This window comes from Merops nubicus, unplaced genomic scaffold, assembly GCF_000691845.1.
Source record: "Merops nubicus isolate BGI_N331 unplaced genomic scaffold, ASM69184v1 scaffold24159, whole genome shotgun sequence".
NCBI lineage: Eukaryota > Metazoa > Chordata > Aves > Coraciiformes > Meropidae > Merops > Merops nubicus.
Genome location: NW_008630570.1, coordinates 1 through 17276, shown reverse-complemented (window position 1 = coordinate 17276; position 17276 = coordinate 1). Strand labels below are relative to the sequence as shown.

Genomic DNA, 17276 nt, shown 5'->3' with positions numbered 1-17276 from the left:
AAATCAGTGTCTATCTGCCTAATCTTCCCTCACCCCCTGAGGGCCAGGTCCACCCTGCAACGTTGTTCTGCCTTCCATGGCTCAGCCCCTCACTGTAGCCATCCCCACCCGAACCAAAACATCCCCTGCAAACAAAACTTCCCCCCCAGGCAAGATCCAACAGCTGCTTCCCAGCCCCGTGGCTCCAAGAAACTCGGCCAGGAGAAGCACTTCCAGCAGGAGAGGGCTTGTCCCTCCCATAGCCAGGGTTAGTCCCAGTGTGACCTGGGAGAGGGGCTGGGAGGGACAGAGGAAATGCATGGCTGGCAGTCCTCCAAAAGTTAAGGGCTTGTTATAGGTCGTGGCCTTTTGGGGCAAGTTTGAAGAGTGTTTGGAGACAGGAAAAGAAAAATACGTGGGAAGCTTCAAGTTTAAGGTGCTTTGTAAGTCATCTGTTCATGGCTCCATCGGAGCCTTCAATATATCTTCTTTATTAAAATCTGGACACAATGAGTCCAGAAGTGCCCACCTTTGTCAGGGCTGCATTGGCAACTTGCCTGGAGCCCTGGGGCCGTGCCTAATTTACATCTCATTTACACAGATGTTCATGAAAATTAATGCCTTAAGACATATTATCTGCCTCCATTTTTGGCTCCTGGACAGACAGACCACGACCGCTCCTGGGGAGCCCCGGCCACCCCCACCCTCCTCCCCACATTGCCCTGGGGAGCTGGGCCTGGTGAGGAGCTGTCCCTGCTGCCCCTGGACACACTCTGCATCTCGTTTGCAGTCCAAGTGAGTTCTGGTATTGTCTTAAGCACTGAGAAACAAAAGCCTGGTTGCAACCAAGAGAAGCCCCCCGTGCTCCACAGAGCCCAAAAGCCCAAGCCAGACTTCTCCACTGCTCCCCTCCTGCATGTATGGATCACAGACAGCCCCTGCCTGTGCTGTGATGCCCTTGAGGTGAAGATCAACACCCGGGGTTGCATTTCCCCTTGGAGAGAGCCATAGGGTGAGGCTTTGCAAAGCTCTGCTCTGCAGCACTGATGGCTTGTGCAGAAACCCCTGTTCTCTGGATGAACCCTGCACGGGAGGAACGCGGCTGCACAACCACGACTGCTCCATCCACCCTTCTCACTGCTCCCCCACTTCATTCTCAGCCATTCCATTGTGTTCCCAGCCCAAAAGCCCCCAGCAGCCTGGGCTGCACCCCCAGCAGCGTGGGCAGCAGGGCAGGGAGGGGATCCTGCCCCTCTGCCAGCTCTGGGGAGACCCCCCTGCAGTGCTGGGGCAGCTCTGGAGTCCTCAGCACAGCAGAGCCAGGGACCTGCTGGAGCGGGGCCAGAGGAGCCCCAGCAATGCCCCGAGGGGGGAACCCCTCTGCTGGGAGCCCAGCAGGAGAGAGTTGGGCTGGGGCAGCTGAGAGGAGAAGGCTCCAGCTGGGGAGACCTGCTGGGGGCTGCCAGGACTTCAAGGGGGCCTACAAGAAAGATAAGGACAGATTTTTTTTTGCAGGGCTTGTTGGAAGAGGACAAGGGGGGATGGTTTGAAACTAGAAGAGGGAGATTTAGACTAAAGAGAAGGAAGAAATTTTTGGCACTGAGGGTGGTGAGCCCCTGGCCCAGGCTGCCCAGAGAGGTGGTCGCTGCCCCATCCCTGGCACCATTCCAGGGGAGGTTGGCCGGGGCTCTGAGCACCCTGCTCTAGCTGCAGATGTCCCTGCAGGGGGGTTGGACCAGATGACCTTGAAAAGTCCCCTCCCACTCAAACCATTCCAGGATTCTGTGATTACACAGCAAAACCCACCATCACTGCTCCAGCTTTCATTTTTCCATGAACCACAACTCCAAGTGCACCTTGTGGCCTTCATAGTCAACGAATGATCCCTGGTAAGGACACTTCACCCCCTCCCCAAAGCATCCTTGGCTCATTCAGCCTTGGCCACTGTTGTCTTAAAGGGTCATCCTCAAGGTCACCAAGATACAGACCAAGTGCAAGCACTGGGATGGGTTAAGCTGGGCTGGGTTTCATCACCATTTCTAATGAGAGCTGCTCAGCCAGAAATAATCCCTTGTTCTGCAGGAAAGTTTCACTGGTTTTAAGGACTAGAAACTCCTTTTTGGATATATTTATTCCAAGCGACTGCGTGGTGTTTAATGATGCAGTTAAATCCTACCCATCAATATAAACTCAAGACAAAACTGCCCATCTCAAGAGTTAACAGCAACACGATCCCAGGAGTTGAAGTTTGCCCTCTAAGTAACACTTCCAAGCTCTTTTTTTTTTGGACAGGCAGCCCCCAAAACAGAAATACCTTGTCCTGAGGAAGGTTTCATCACAGAGCTATTAAGTGGTGGAACGGGATCAATTAGCCATGAGATGAAAAGTAAATGGCTGTAAAAACTCCTCCCCCTCCCATCCCCATTAGCACCAGGAAACGAGCAGCCAGATGTAAATCAGCCCAATCATCAGCTCCTGAGCACATCAGTAATAGAAGTTTCACAGCAAGAGAATTTCTAAGGAGCATTAATATAATTAATGTGGTGTAACAGCAGGACCCACCACTGCAATACTGTACCAAAAAGACACCAAGCACCCCCCAGCTCTTCCCTCTCTCAGCATCTCATGCCAGTTTTGATGATCTCCATTGGCTCTTTGCTGGAAACATGAACAGCCCACAGCAAAACTCTGCCTTGGTTGTATTCCCTCTGTGTCTTCCTTGTCCCACAGTTCATCTGTGGCTTTATTTGTACCCAAAAGCCCCAAAACAGATGTAATACGTGGCCCAGGTGACACGAACAACAAACAGGAATGGTGGGCCAGCTAGAAAGACCTGTAGGATGATCTGATCTGGTCTAGACTCTTGGATGATGCCAACTTACGGTTCTGATGGACTCAAAACCATCCTTCCTTCCCCCGGAACCTAAATGCCAACCACTTCTGCAAGCCCAGGAGGTCCTGGCATGCCAACATTACACATCACAAGGAGAAGAGGGAAGAGTTTTTTTTCTCCCCATCACAAAAACTTTCTTCACCTTTTCACCACAGACTATCAAGTCCAGCAGTTGATCTTACATCCTCCAGAACAAGGACATGAGAAGAGGGAAGAGTTTTTTTTCTCCCCATCACAAAAACTTTCTTCACCTTTTCACCACAGACTAAGTCCAGCAGTTGATCTTACATTCTCCAGAGCAAGGACATTTTACTACCCCAAAAACGCTGACGCGATAGCAACAAAGAACAAAGCCATGAGAGCTCCAAGACCAGAGGTCCTACACAAAAAGACCACAACACTGGACAGACCTTCAAGCACCAAATGCCATTTATGAAACATTAGAGCATAAAGACTTACCTTGAAGTCTGCCAGCTGCTGGTTGATGGTTTCCACCTCTGTTCCCACCACCCACTGCAACGCCTCGTTCTCCTCCGCCGCGGTTGTCATCTGGGTCAGCTCCTTCAGCCTGCTGTAGAAGTCCTCCACACGGGACAGGGTCATCTCCACCTGCTCCTGACGGTTCCTGCCTCTCTCTGTCAGTTTGCTGCACTGCTTATTCAGTGTCTCCAACTCACGTTTCAGTCCTAATAAATCGGGGCTCCCTTCGTCCTCCAGCATCTTCTTGCACTCACTTTCAGAAGCTTCAATGTCAGACTTGAGCCTGTGGAGCTTGCCCAGGAAGGCACGGACATCCTCTGCCTGGGACTGAAGGCTGTCAGAGTCTCTCCCAATGGGGCCCATGCTGTCCAGCTCATCATCAAGATCTGCCAGTTGAGAGAACATCTCCCTGACCCGATTATTGAACTGGCCAATCCCTTCCAGCTTGCTCTCCATGAGCGTACAGCAGTCGTTTACTCTCTGCTTCACAGCTTTGAAGTCCTGCTGAGCCACCTCAGCTTGGCTTAAGAGCTGGGAACAGTCAGATCCATCCGGGGCATCTTCTACTAGACCTTGAGTGAAGTTTTTCAGATAATCCACTTGTGGCTCCAGGGCTTGCAGCACCTCCTGCTGTGCCCTGAGCTTCTCCAGATTCTTATTGCTGCAGGCTTGTGGCCCTAACGCATCGTAGATCTCCAGCTGATGCTTCGCCCCTTCCAGCTTCTTCTCAATGTTCTTGAAGCTCTCTTGAAACTCCTTGAGCCTCTGTGACATTTCTTCAATGGAGCCAGTCTTGGCTTGCAGCTCTTCTGTGATGGCATCCATCTTCTGATTGATGCCAGCCTTCTCATCCCGAATGTCGTCCTCGTCGGCCTGAGAAGCGTCGATCAGGATGTCAGCAGCACTGTTCAGCATCTCCAGCAAGGAGCGGCGCTTCTCCACGTCACCCAGCATGGCCTTGGACCTCAGAAGAGTTGCCTCCAGCTGCACTGGATCCAGAGTTACCTCCAGCTCCGACATCTTCGCCTTGCAGTCCTCCACCCAAGGCAGGAGATCTTCCGTGTGCCGTTGGTACTTCTGAGCTTTCTGCAAACAGTCCTTGAGCTTAGAGTGTCTATCAGCAGCCTGCTTGCTGAGCTCTTCCCAGTGTGTTTTGAGGCTGACCAACTGATTTTGCAGGGTGGTCTTCTCTTCCCCAGGCTGGACAGAAAGCAGCAAAGATTCTCCCTCGGCTACAATCATCTCGTAGGAGCCGCTGTGTTGGTTGAGGCTCTTCTGGAACTCTTCTTGTTCTTGAATCTGGCTCTGCAGCCTCTCCAGTTTAGCAGAAATGGGTTGGCTCTGAGCTTGCTGGCACAGTTTGTCATCCAGCCAGGTCCTGAGTTCATCAAACATCTGCTGGAACTGCTGGGAGCTGGCGAGCGCGGTCTGCAGCCGGTTCATCCTGTCGGCTGGAAGGGAAACGAGATCAGAACGCGACAATTAAGCCCAAATCAAATTATCAAAGTGCAATTATTGAAAATCATCTCAGATGCACCAACTGTGTCGTGATGAACAGGAAGGAGTTTTCCATTGCATCACGGGCCTTTTTTTGCTCACTGATTCAGAAGTTTCTGAAGTAGTAACGGGCAATGAGAACACAGCAGTCTCGCTTCTCTATTCTCTCAGAAACCAGAAGAGGCATCCCAAGATTAGAGGGTGGCCACTGGGTCTTCTCCAGGCCCCATTCTGAATTGAGGAACCATTTTTCTGAGCCCGGCACATGCCACACTGGTGCAAGCCAGGCAGGCTCAGTGAAGAGACACATCAGTGGGACATCTCTGCTCACTCTCCATGCTCAGGTGGGGCTGGAGTGTGACCTCTCCTGTGCTAAGACACCCATGAAGCACCCTAAAAAGTGATCAGTGGTGCTTCCCCTGTTATTCTAAGAAACCCAGTGAGGGGAGAGCCCTTTGGCAAAAAGCAGGTTGACATCCCAACATCTCTTAAGCAACTTCTCTGCTCTGTCTCACCTGCTAGGTCCTCCAGCCCTTTAAGAGGAAGCGCCACCGTCTCCAGACGTTTCCTCAACTCATCTTTGAGATACTGCTCCCCAATGAGGACGGAGAGGTCATCACAGAGGGTCTGAGCCTCTGCCATCTCCTCCTCCAGCTGCTCCAGGTCCGAGCGGATCTCGCTGGTTTCCTCCAGCTGCTGTTTGACAGCATCAGGCTGTGTGCTGATGGCAGACTGGCCGCTCAGGCGCTGCCCAACCGCCTTCACCTTCTCCGAGAGGCCCTGGAGGAGCTCCTGGTACTGGGTGCTCTTCACTATGGCTTGGTCAATTTGGCTGGAGCGGGAGTTGAGGCGTTCTGTCAGCTCGGACCATTTCTGATTAACCCCTTGGAGTTCTTCCCGCACCTGGTTGGTGGATGGAGAAACATCTCCAGGGCCAGTCAAGATGCTCTGAGCTGCCTGGTTGAGCTGCTCGTGCTGCTGTCTGCGAGCTTCAAATTCCTTCAGCATAAACTGGAACAGAAATAACATAAAAATGTTTGCATAAAACTGACAGCTCCAAGTACACACAGTCAAAACAAACCAGACCTCCAGGGGCTTGATCCAGCCCATGGAGTCAGCAGGAACAATCCCTGGGGTGGGAAGGCAACTGGGTTGGGCAGACCACAGATCTACTGTGACCCTGCAACTTAAAAAGCTGGGAGGGGTCTGCGACTCCAGGACTTTGCTCTCACTCTTATTTGTCCTGCTGCTTGTAACGTAACACAAACCAGTTAGAGGAGAGGGAAATCTGTGTTAACTGGGGCATTTTATTTGATGGCATGGCCAGTTATGGACATGTTAGGATTAGGAAGAAGGAGGTGCAGAAAGGGCAGGCAGAGGGGCAGCATTAGCAAGTCCTGCAGAGCATCAGCACAGGTCTTGTTTAAAGCAATTTCACCCTCTGAGAGGGGCCAAGTGATTCATTGATGAGTCAATCCAGTGCGGGGAAGGAGCTGGAGTGCTGCACCCGTTTCAAGTTATTCACATGAGTTTCTGCTCAGCAGGGTTTGGAAGGCTTGGGAGAGGAGCCATGAGGTCTCCCAACACCCACTGCATGGCAGAGCACTTAAACAACTCCGAGTGCAATCTTCCATAGAATCATGGAATAGTTTTGGTTGGAGGAGACCTTTATGATCCATCAAACCCAACTGTTAACTCAGCACTGCCAGGTCACCACTAAACCATGTCTCTCAGCACCACATCTCCATGGCTTTTAAACCCCTCCAGAGATGAGAACACCACCACTTCCCCTCCCAGAGCTGCCACTTCACATACTGGATGAGCCACCCTCCCTCCTTTGTCCCGAACCCACCGTGGAGACGCCTCCAGAGCTCCCAGCTCACCTGGACCTGCTGCTTCTGTGCGTTCAGCATGTTGGGGTCGATGGAGAGGGGTCCCAGCACACTCATCATCAGCTCCTTCTCCATGAGCCACGGGCGCAGCTGGGCCTCAGCAGCCTGGAAGGTGGCCAGCTGGTTCACCGACTCCTCCAGCTTCTGCTGCCGCTCGGCCGTCGCCTGGCTGGCCCTTTCCCACCTGCAATCTGAAGCACCAGCTGCATTGGTGGTGGTTGTGCTCTTGGCCAGCCCATCCCTCCCAGCAAAAAGGGTTTTTTATCCCCCTCCCCTAGTTCCCCTGAGGTGAAACCTTCTCAGCTTCTCAACAGAACTAGGGTGGCTCTAGCTGCTCGCCATCTAACAAGCTGTTGGCCATTTCTAATGGCTACGTGGCCTTGAAGCTCATTGAGAAACTTGCAGGCAGGATTTCTGTGCTCTGGTCACTACTGCCACGAGTTGGTCTAACCTTGGGTGAGCCATCTCACATCCCTGGCTCGACAAATGAGGATACTCTCATCTGTATCAGTCCTCACACAGCACATCCACATCTCCTGGATGGAGAATTCTGTTAACACAGTCCTGTTATTTCAAAGAAGAGAATCTCTGGGCTTCCTTTTAAATACACAGTCTTGTTTGGTCAACACCTACTTACCTATGAGAGCCTCAGTAATCACTAGAATTTTATGAAGCAGTGAAGCTTTTAATCAAAATAATCATCCCATGTCCCTAATGCTTTTTTTTTTCCCCCCTTTCCTTCTTTTTTTTCTTTTAAAGAAGTAATTTAAGGAGGCAAGTCTTTAAAATATATATCCATCACAGAGATTTCATTCATCATGACAGGCCTCATCTCAGGAACACCTTGTACACCAGACAGCTTGGAGATAAGTTTGCTATTTGCTGAATCTTAATGAGAAGTGACTCTGCTCTGCTGTGACTTTGGAATCATCCTGCAATCCTGAACTGCTTCTAATGATTCAAGACAGGAGCCTCACTAAATGCTTCAGGCACTTACTCAGGTCTTCCTGCATCTTCTTCCAGTTCGCTGCTTCTGGAGAATCTGGGTATTTCTCTAGCAAGCCAGAAAGTGCTTCCTTCACCTTCTGGATCTTCCCTGAATTCTGTTCCAATTCAGCCAGAAATGCCTGGAAAATAATCATTTGAACTTCTTCAGATGTAGGCCAAAAGAATGAAATCACCGAGTAGGAACGAAGCAGCAGCTACAAGCCAGAGCTGGACAGCTTCTTTCTTTTAGTCTTTAATGAAATCACTTCATTTTATTAGCAATATCATGAGCTAACTTGGCTCCAGGGGCAGAGAAAGGCTGGGAACTGCTTTCCAGGAGGAGCTGGAGTGACCCAGTAACCAGGGCTATAGATAAGCTCCTTTCCCCTGAGCCAAACGCCTGAAAGCAGCAGGTCTGAAAGCCAAGAGGTCGAGCAGAGCACATGAGCTCCTGCTCCACAGACCTGCCCGTGATCCCTTCCAGGGAAAGCCCTTTAACCCACTGCAGAACCTCCTTCTAATCCCTCTAGTCCTGCCCCAACACAACCCATCCCCGAGGACCTTCGGGAGGAGACGCTGAGGTTTTTTTTGCCCTGGAAGAGAAGTTACCTTGTTGTGCTCAGCCTGGGCCCTCATCGTCTCCGTTTTGGTGGGCGAGGAGGAGGCGTCCAGCTCCGACAGCATCTGTTCCTTCGACTCCAGCCACTTCAGCATGGAGCTGGCCTCCTCCTGCACCTCTTGCATCTTCTGCAGCATGGCCGAGAGCTGCTGCTGCCGGTCCCGCAGCGCCGCGCCCAGGCCCCGGTACCGCGTCCTCACCTCCGACACCTCGCACTGGATCTCGGTCAGATCTGTCCCCAGAGAGCAGCCTCAGCCCAGCTGAACCTGGCCCCACGCCCTTGTTTTTGGGAGGCCAAAGCAAGCTGAGCCCCCCCCCCCCCTTTCACAATGTCATAGATAAGACAGAGCTCCATAACTTGACACCAAAAGCTAAAGTCATTTTTATGCCCCTGTTCTCTCGGCTGAAGTGGTGAAGTAACAGCAGGTAACGGGGTGTAATTAAAACTGCTCCTCAGACTGAAGGGCTGGATGCCGTTATAATCCCTTAGAACCAATAAATTTAATTGCAGGCCTGGAAAGGATCTCCCATTTATCAGCTTTTAACACCACCCAGCGGGGTGTCAGGGTGCCGGCACTCCCCAGAGCTGCCCCTCTCCGTCCTTCAGCCCGACCTGCACCCTCCAGCACAGAACCACAGAGTCAGGAAGGTTGGGAAAGCCCTCTAAGATCCTCAAGTCCAACCCAACACCACCATGACCATTAAGCCACGTCCCCAAGTGCTACATCTACACCTCCTGCTTGTCCCGGGGCATGTGCTGAGAACGCGCAAAGCTCGTTTCACTTGTGACAGGCTGCTGACAGTGTCACGTTGTGCTTGATGGAAACACACAGACAAGAATGGAGGGGGAGAGGGCTCAGTGGGCTGGGCACGTGTGTGCCAGCACAGAGGGGATGGTGAGCTCACCTTTGCACGTGTGGTATCCATTCACGCTGCCTACTGACCCTCCCGGAGCGGGCAGTGCAGCACCTGGGCAGAGGGGATGGGGACAGAAAGGGACAGGACAGCCCCGTTAGGAATGCAGGCAGTGAGTGATGAAGAGCCCTCCACGCCACGGACCACACTGCCCACCATGACTGGTGCTGCCAAAGCCCCTGGCTCGGCACCAGGCTCGATTTGGAACCTCCAAATATTTCCTCCTCTCAACACACCCGCACCCCCTCGCTTTCCTGGAGCTGCTCCTGCCTCAGGGGGTGCCTGGAGCTGCTCCTGCCTCAGGGGGTGTCTGGAGCTGCTCCTGCCTCAGAGGGTGCCTGGAGCTGGGCACCTTGCCCAGCCCTGCCTGAGACCAGGGTGGACGTGGCTCCTGCACAGACTGTAACACTGGGGACCACTGGTCATCGCTCCCCGCCTGGAGGCTGCTGCCCTGAGCATGGTTTTGTGAATTATGAGACTGCTGGAAGCCTGCCCTGAAGGGATTAATTCCCCTGGAGAGATTAACTCCCCCATAGTCTCCTTTTATTATGGGATGGAACTATTTCAACCCGCCTTGGTGCACAGAGACGCTCTCTTTGCCAAGAGGATCCACACAGGATGTGCCACTGTCACCTCCTTGGACACCAGATATCACAGGGACATTTGCAACCAAAGTGGGACTCAGCAGCAGCATTACTGGGTAAGTCTCTCTCTTTCTAACCACACATTTGAAAGCTCTCCTGGATGGAAGAGGCTGCAGCTTTGGTCACACCAGGTGGGTGACCATGGGGGTTACCCACAACAAGCCTCTCCCCACTTCTCTTGGAGGTTCCTCACTGAACTGCTCATCAAGTTAAGCCTAACAAAAATATCCAGACTGGGAATTCCCAGAAATGCCCCATCAAGGATGAGAGCCCAGGGACTTGTCCTCACAAGCTGGACAGCATCTTTCAGTTGCTTTCCAAACAAACCAGACATAATCTCATTGCTTCACAGACTTGAAGCCAAAAAGGAGACTATTAAATCACGTCAGAATATCACAGTCTTCAGCTTCATCCAGATATTAAACCCAAATCCTGGAATTTGATTAAAACACTCCAGCCCTCAAGAGGCCGAAGCAGGAGCCTCCTCCATGAGCTCCTGCAGGGCCAGGAGCCCGGATCCCCACGCTGCAGCAGTCAGAAGCTCCTGTGCTCCTCCCAAGGTGGGCATGTGTGCCCAGGCTGGGCTCCTGGCACAAGCAGGGTAACTCTGTGCTCGTTCTGCCACAGCAAACTGAGCCACGTTGGTGAGCTCTGAGTGCTCGGCTGGTCCCTGAACACCACGAGCCCCAGAGATCTGACCACAGGGCTGAGCCCCACGATACTTGGATCACCTCTGAAGTTTGTTGAAAGGGGGAAATAAGCCCATATTTTGCTTCAGGCAGGCTCAGGAAGATGAAGGAGGTGTCCTCAGGAGAGCAGGCTGCGACTCACCTGCCTTGGACGGGGTGTCGGGGGCCGTAATCTCCATGATCAGGTTCTCCAAGAGGGTCCCTCTGCGGCTGATCTCCTCCACCTGGGCCCCTTTCCCCTTCCACTCCTCTAGGAGATCCTGGTCATAGAATCACAGACTGGTTTGGGTGGGAAGGGACCTTTCAAGGTCGTCTGGTCCAACCCCCCTGCACTGAGCAGGGACATCTGCAGCTAGAGCAGGGTGCTCAGAGCCCCGGCCAACCTCCCCTGGGATGGTTCCAGGGATGGGGCAGTGACCACCTCTCTGGGCAGCCTGGGCCAGGGGCTCACCACCCTCAGTGCTAAAAATTTCTTCCTTCTCTCTAGTCTAAATCTCCCTCCTTTATTTCAAAACCATCACCCTTTGTCCTGTCCCAACAGGCCCTGCTAAAAAGTTTGTCCCCATCTTTCTGACAGGCCCCTTGAAGTCCTGAAAGGCCACCAGAAGGTCTCTCCAGGTCAAAAGCAAAGGCTGGGATGGAGGCTGTGCTTGCCTGGCCACAGCTCTCCCTTCCTCACTTGTCACCTCTGTGGTGGCTCTGGGACACAGTGCCCAGGGAAGCAGCAAAGGGCCTCTGGCAATGAGACTGCACTGGGAACGTGGGTGTCCTTACACTCCTCTTCATCAGAGGGAATCAGAGTGAAAAGCTCTTCCCTAACTAGTGGGTCTGCTGGAGGAAATCTCCTCCTCCCTCCTCCTGTTTTGGGGACTTCCCTCCCCCTGTGTGCACAGCCTGGGCTGAGCCCATGGGGCTGTGTGTGACTCAGCAGAGGCTGCTCTGCCTCTGAGCCAGACCTCTGGCACATCCCAGTCTACAGCTTCCCAGTGCTGGAGAGGAGCTGGGGCTTGGAGGACAGGAGGTCACCCTCCCTGGCTAGCAAGGGGAAACACTCAGCAAAAACTGAGCATGCTTGAGCCTCCCACTCCCAAATCCCAAATCCTGCCCAGAGTGGGCAGGGGGAGAGGAGGGAGGTGAAACCAGGCAGGGCCCCAGGGTTCCCCCACGCTGCTGCCTCCTCCACAGGCCAGGGACCACTGGATGGCCACACAGCAGGGGCTGGAGCCCAGCAGCCAGTACAGGGGAGCTCAGGATTCCCAGGACCATAAGGAGGAGCCCAGGATTCCCGAGACCATAAAACACCTCTCAGGGCTCCTCTTCCTGGGATTTACTCCACACAGCAGCACTTCCACACCAGCAGCCAACTTTCCCAGCCTGGTTTTGTCTCCCTCTGCCCACCTGGATCTGCTGCCTGCGCTGGTGCAGCTCCTGGGTGCCCAGGGAGGTCTCAGCAGGTGGCATTTTGCCTTCACTCTCCCTCAGCCACTTCCTCATGGCCCCGACCAGCTTCCGAAATTCATCCAGTTGCTCCTGGCAGGACGATGCATCCTTTTCTCTGCAAGTGAAAAGATTTCAGAGAGTCAGAGCTCGTGCTCTGCCTTGCAATTACCCCCGTTTGAATGTGGCACAGTTGTGTCTCTAGGAGCCCTTCTTTTTATTATTATTATTAGATGTTGCTTAGGAACAGCTCATGCAGCGCCAGCCAAGGAGGGGTGCACGTCCCAGCCTGCCCCTCAGCTGCTGCTGGCCCCCCTAAACCACAGCCAGTGGCATTTTTAGGGCCACTCCAGCACCTCTGTGGTAGCCAACGGCCACGGGACCACGGGTGCCAACCTGCCTGGCTCTGTGCCTGGCTCTTTGTCCCAGGGGAAGCTGTTGGGAAGACAAGGCTCATTCATGTCGCCTCGCCCCAGGCAGCTGCAGCCTGGGGGAGGCCAGGCTGGGCTGCCCCCCCTTCCCTGTCCACAGCTTGCATCTATTCAGCTCATCCTGGAGGAAGGAGGCAGCCCCAGGCTGGGAGCCACAGCCCCTCCTCGCCAACTGCAGCCACGAGCAGCCTGAGCTATTGGGGACCATCACAAGATCCATCTGCTTTTCCCCATCACCTTCCAGGTATTCTCCAGGGAATGCTGGAGATACAGCCTGGGAGCTGTGACCTCCCAGCTCAGGGAAGCACATGAGATGCCACAGAATCAGACTGGTTTGGGTTGAAGGGACCTTTCAAGGTCATCTGGTCCAACCCCCTGCAGGGACAGTGCCATCTGCAGCTAGAGCCGGGTGCTCAGAGCCCAAACCAACCTCCCCTGGGATGGTTCCAGGGATGGGGCAGCGACCACCTCTCTGGGCAGCCTGGGCCAGGGGCTCAACACCCTCAGTGCCAAAAATTTCTTCCTTCTCTCTAGCCTAAATCTCCCTCCTTTATTTCAAAACCATCACCCTTAATCATGTCCCAACAGGCCCTGCAAAAAAGTTTGTCCCCAGCTTTCTGACAGGCCTTTTGAAGTCCTGAAAGGCCACCAGAAGGTCTCTCCCTGGAGCCTTCTCCTCCTCTTCCAGCTGGGTGGGCCCTCACTTTTGCCTCTCTGACTCTGCTCAAGCTGCCACGGTTGATTCAAGCTCAAGTTGCTACTAAAGCTCCTTTATCCCCACACTTGAGGGGCACCCTGGGGACACGTCACTCTGTCACCTCCTGGAGTGCCAGTGCCTGGGGCAGGCTCCCTCTCCCCCTCAGAGAGAGGCTGTGGGCTGGAGCTGTGGCAGCCCACACCCCGGGAAGTGCTGGAGCACCAGCTCCTGCAGCACCAGGAATGTTTCACAACGCCCCCAGCCAAGGCTTTTTTTAAAGCGTCAGCTGGAGTGAGCTGCCTCATGTCTCCTGCTGTGGGAGGAGAGAGGCAGGAAGAGTTGGCTCGTGCCTCCCCGTGGAGAGGGGATCTCCACAAGGTCTTGCTCTGACCACAAAGCCACCTCCAAGCTCATCTCCCCAGGGGGTGGAGGGGTCGTTGGGACTCACCTCTCTTTTGCCACCTTCTGCAGCTGCAGGAAGTCTTTCTTCAGGCTCTGCAGCTTCTCCTGCTGCTGGGAGGCACTGGAGGCAAAGCTGCAGGAGTCCAGTTCTGCAGCCAGTTGCTCGAGGGTGGCCAGGTCCTCCTGGTGCTGCCTCATCTCTGAATTCAGCTCCTGCCAAGAGCAAAAGGTGATGTCAGCCGTGTCCCCACCAGCACGCTCGGGCAGAGGGGATGAACTGCACTGTCCTGGAGAGACCCTCCCTGGGCAGTGCCAGGAACTGCACCAGCACCAAACAGACAGGAATGGCTCAGTCCCATCTGCTCCTCCAGATCCAGCTCAGCAAATACTTGAAGCAGCTGCAGGAGCACGTCCTACCCTCCCTGCTGCAAGGCCATGCAGTGAACAGGATGGGGGACCTTAGACCAAGCCAAACCAACCCCTGCTCAGCACAAGTGTCTGGTTTTATGCCAGCTTAGAGCATTGCTGAGGCCATGGCCAAACCACCCCCTCTAGCAGAGCACTCCTGAGTCAGGAGGAGGAATCCCATGCAGCCACGACCAGCCACCATGTCCCACAGCATCTCTGAGGGCTTTGTCACACCCCACACCACACTTGCTGCCAGCATTTGGGGATCTGGCTGTAGTAACCCCACAGAGTCTTTAACTGGTAAAGCCTCGCTCTATTTGATCTGGCCCCTAAGAGCCTGGCTGGAGATCCCTTTTGAAAGAAACACCCCAGAGACCCAGTGCAGGTGGATGCTTCTCCCCCTGGCCCTCACCTGGAGGTGCTGGGAGAACTGGGCCATGTCCCGCTCGGGCTGGTTGCCGGCCGCCAGCGCCCGCGCTCTGCTCTCCGTGAAGTGCTGCAGCTGCTCCCAGAGCTCCTCGTAGCGCTCCACCTTGGGGAGCAGCCCCTTCAGCACGTCCTCCCTGTCCTGCTGCTGCTGGCACAGCCTCCCAAAGTGCTCTGTCACCTCCGCCAGCTTGCCCTGCAGGGCAGAGGCCGTGGGGCTGTCGGCCCCCTCCATGAAGCGGGTCACCATCTCACGGGTGGCCTCCAGGCAGCTCCTCTGCCGGGCGATGTCCTGCTTCAGCTTCTGCAGTGAGCACAGGCACAGAGAGGGGCTGTTTCAGGAAGGGTCTGGAGCAAGACTGAACTGGCATCAAGAGGCTGGGCCAGCCCTGGAAGCAGCACGTGCTTCCACACGACCAGCGTCAGGCCAGAATAGTTTTCCATCCCAATTTTCTTTTCCTTTCTGATGTCCCCAACCCTCTCTGCTTTTCCCTGGTGCCTGATCACCAAGCCTTACTTGTTAGCAAAGAAGGAAGGACACTTTGGACAGGTCTCTGTATTGGCTTAAAGAAATTAAATAAAGGTGCTGTCCATATATAAGGAGAACTCCTGGGGGCCTTTCAGGACTTCCAAGGGGCCTGTCAGAAAGATGGGGACAAACTTTTGAGCAGGGCCTGTTGGGACAGGACAAGGGGGGATGGTTTGAAACTCAAAAAGGGAGATTTAGAGTAGAGATCAGGAAGAGATTTTTGATGCTGATGCCCCTGGCCCAGGCTGCCCAGAGAGGTGGTCGCTGCCCCATCCCTGGAACCATTCCAGGGGAGGTTGGCCGGGGCTCTGAGCACCCTGCTCTAGCTGCAGATGTCCCTGCTCCCTGCAGGGGGTTGGACCAGATGACCTTGAAAGATCCCTTCCAACCCAAAGCACTCAACGATTCCAAGATCCCTTTTTAGGGTCTTTTTTGTGCTTTCAGAACACTGCAGCTCAGCCCCAGCAGCTGCCTGCCCCGGGGCTCGAGGGGAGGGGTGGGGGACCAGCCTTACCGCGCTCGTGGCGAGCGAGTCCTGGATGGAGGCAGAGGAGAGTGTGGCTGGCTGCTCCCTCTCCAGGTTCTTCTCAATGTCAGCCACTGACTGGAGAAGGTTCTCCAGGCTCTCCTGGACGCTCTGGGACTGGGCGATGGATTTCTGCAGCAGGTCTGAGCGCTCGGCCAGCTGCTGGGAGAGGCTCTGGAAGCGGCTCACGATGGCATCTGCAGAGGTCAGCACCAAGGAGGATGAGTGGCAAAGAACTTCTCACCTGGTGCTCAGAGGGCACCAAGGATCACCTTTGGCTCCTGCCAAGCTCTCACTGATGATGAATCCCCATCCCCAAACTCAGCAGCAACACAGGGGACCCCGAGCTGGATCACAGCCCTCCCCATGTGCAGATGCAAGCCCTGAAGATGTGTAGCTGGGCACCTTTACCCCACCTTCCACCAACAGTGGGAGGTTTCATCCCTCCTCCCTCCCTGGTTTGTTTTCACAGCCTCCCCAAGCACCCCTGCTAATGCAGTTGGCTCCTTTGCTCTGTACCTGTTGTCTCCTGAATGTGCCCGTGGTCCGGGGCTGGCTCCCCTTGGACCTCCAGCAGAGCCCGAGCTGCTTTCTGGAGCTTCTCCACAGGCACCTGATGCTCAGCAAGGTCTCCCTGCAGCTGCTGCTTTGACACAAGATAAAACAACATCAGTGGTGGGTCCCCTGCACCCGTGAGGAGCTCAGGGCTCCATTTAAACCCTGCTCTTCACTTAATCACCAAATCATTAGGAAATACAGTAACATAGGACAGAAGGTCCAACCCTGTGCTGCAGGCAGAGCTGGGTCAGAAGCTCTGGGCTGTCCCAGGGCCCAGCCATCCTCATGGGGGAAGAACATCCCCCAGATGTCCCACTGAGATGTCCCCTGTGGCAGTCCATGACTGGAGCCCCTGGTCCTTGCTGTGAGCACCTCTCAGAAGAGTCTCTGGCTCCACTTCATGTGCAGCCCTGGGACCTGCTGAGCTTGCAGGTCTCTCTTTGCTCTCAACCAGTAAAAACCACCAAAAGAGTCCAGTCTCTTCCTGCTGCTGACTGCTCAGAGCAGCAGCCAAATCCCCAAAGAGGCCCCAGGGCTCCCCCAGGAGACACCCCACAGACCCAAACCTTAGTGCTGGCGAGCTGCTCCTGCAGAACAGCCGGGTCTGAAGAAACTGTCTCTGAGAGCAGATTTCCAACACCAGCTTCGCTCTCCTGCAGCCACGTCCTGAGGGACTCTGCCACCTCCTGGAACTGCTGGTAGTGGTCCAGCAAGGTGTTCAGGTGGGAGCCAAGCTTGGTGCACTGCAAAGGAGCAATGAGAGGATGAACACAGGCACAGAGCAACCTGCTGGAAAACACACAGAATTCATCAAGGAAGAAAAAAAACTAAAAACTCCCAATCTTGCCACGTGTTAAAGGAATTACAGGAGGCAACACGCAGACCAACATCAAGACAGAGGGTGCTACTCCTGCCCAAGCCCTGAAGAAGACAATTCTTGTCCTACAACCAAGGTATGTGCTACATGTCCAGCCAGATGCTTGAGAGAAACACCCCTCTGCCATCCAGGGTTCTTCAGTCTGGAGGAGAGGAGGCTCTGGAGGGAACCTTATAAGAACCTTTGAGTGCCTGAAAGGGGCCTATAAGAAAGCAGGGGAGGGACTATTCACAAAGGTTTGTAGTGACATGAGGAGGGCTCATGGCTTTAAGCTAGAAAAGGGCAGATTTAGGTTAGATGTTAGGAAAAAGTTCTTCAATCTGAGGGTGACAGACCACTGGAATAGGCTGCCCAGACAGGGGGTGGAGGCGCCACCCTTGGGGACACTCA

At 54.3% G+C, this 17276-nt stretch overlaps 1 protein-coding gene across 1 annotated transcript; it reads right to left on the bottom strand.

Annotated features, from left to right (window-relative positions):
• Window positions 1-3331: 3331 nt before the first annotated feature.
• Window positions 3332-16752, bottom strand: LOC103779722 (microtubule-actin cross-linking factor 1-like; the record flags this gene model as incomplete). The annotated part of the gene is made up of 13 exons (XM_008947368.1): window positions 3332-4803; window positions 5365-5860; window positions 6733-6932; window positions 7739-7868; window positions 8338-8472; window positions 8548-8579; window positions 10738-10855; window positions 11994-12150; window positions 13609-13775; window positions 14383-14700; window positions 15440-15648; window positions 15971-16094; window positions 16576-16752. Coding segments are annotated over 13 exons (3735 nt in total), but the record flags the coding sequence as incomplete, so codon positions are not given.
• Window positions 16753-17276: the final 524 nt, after the last annotated feature.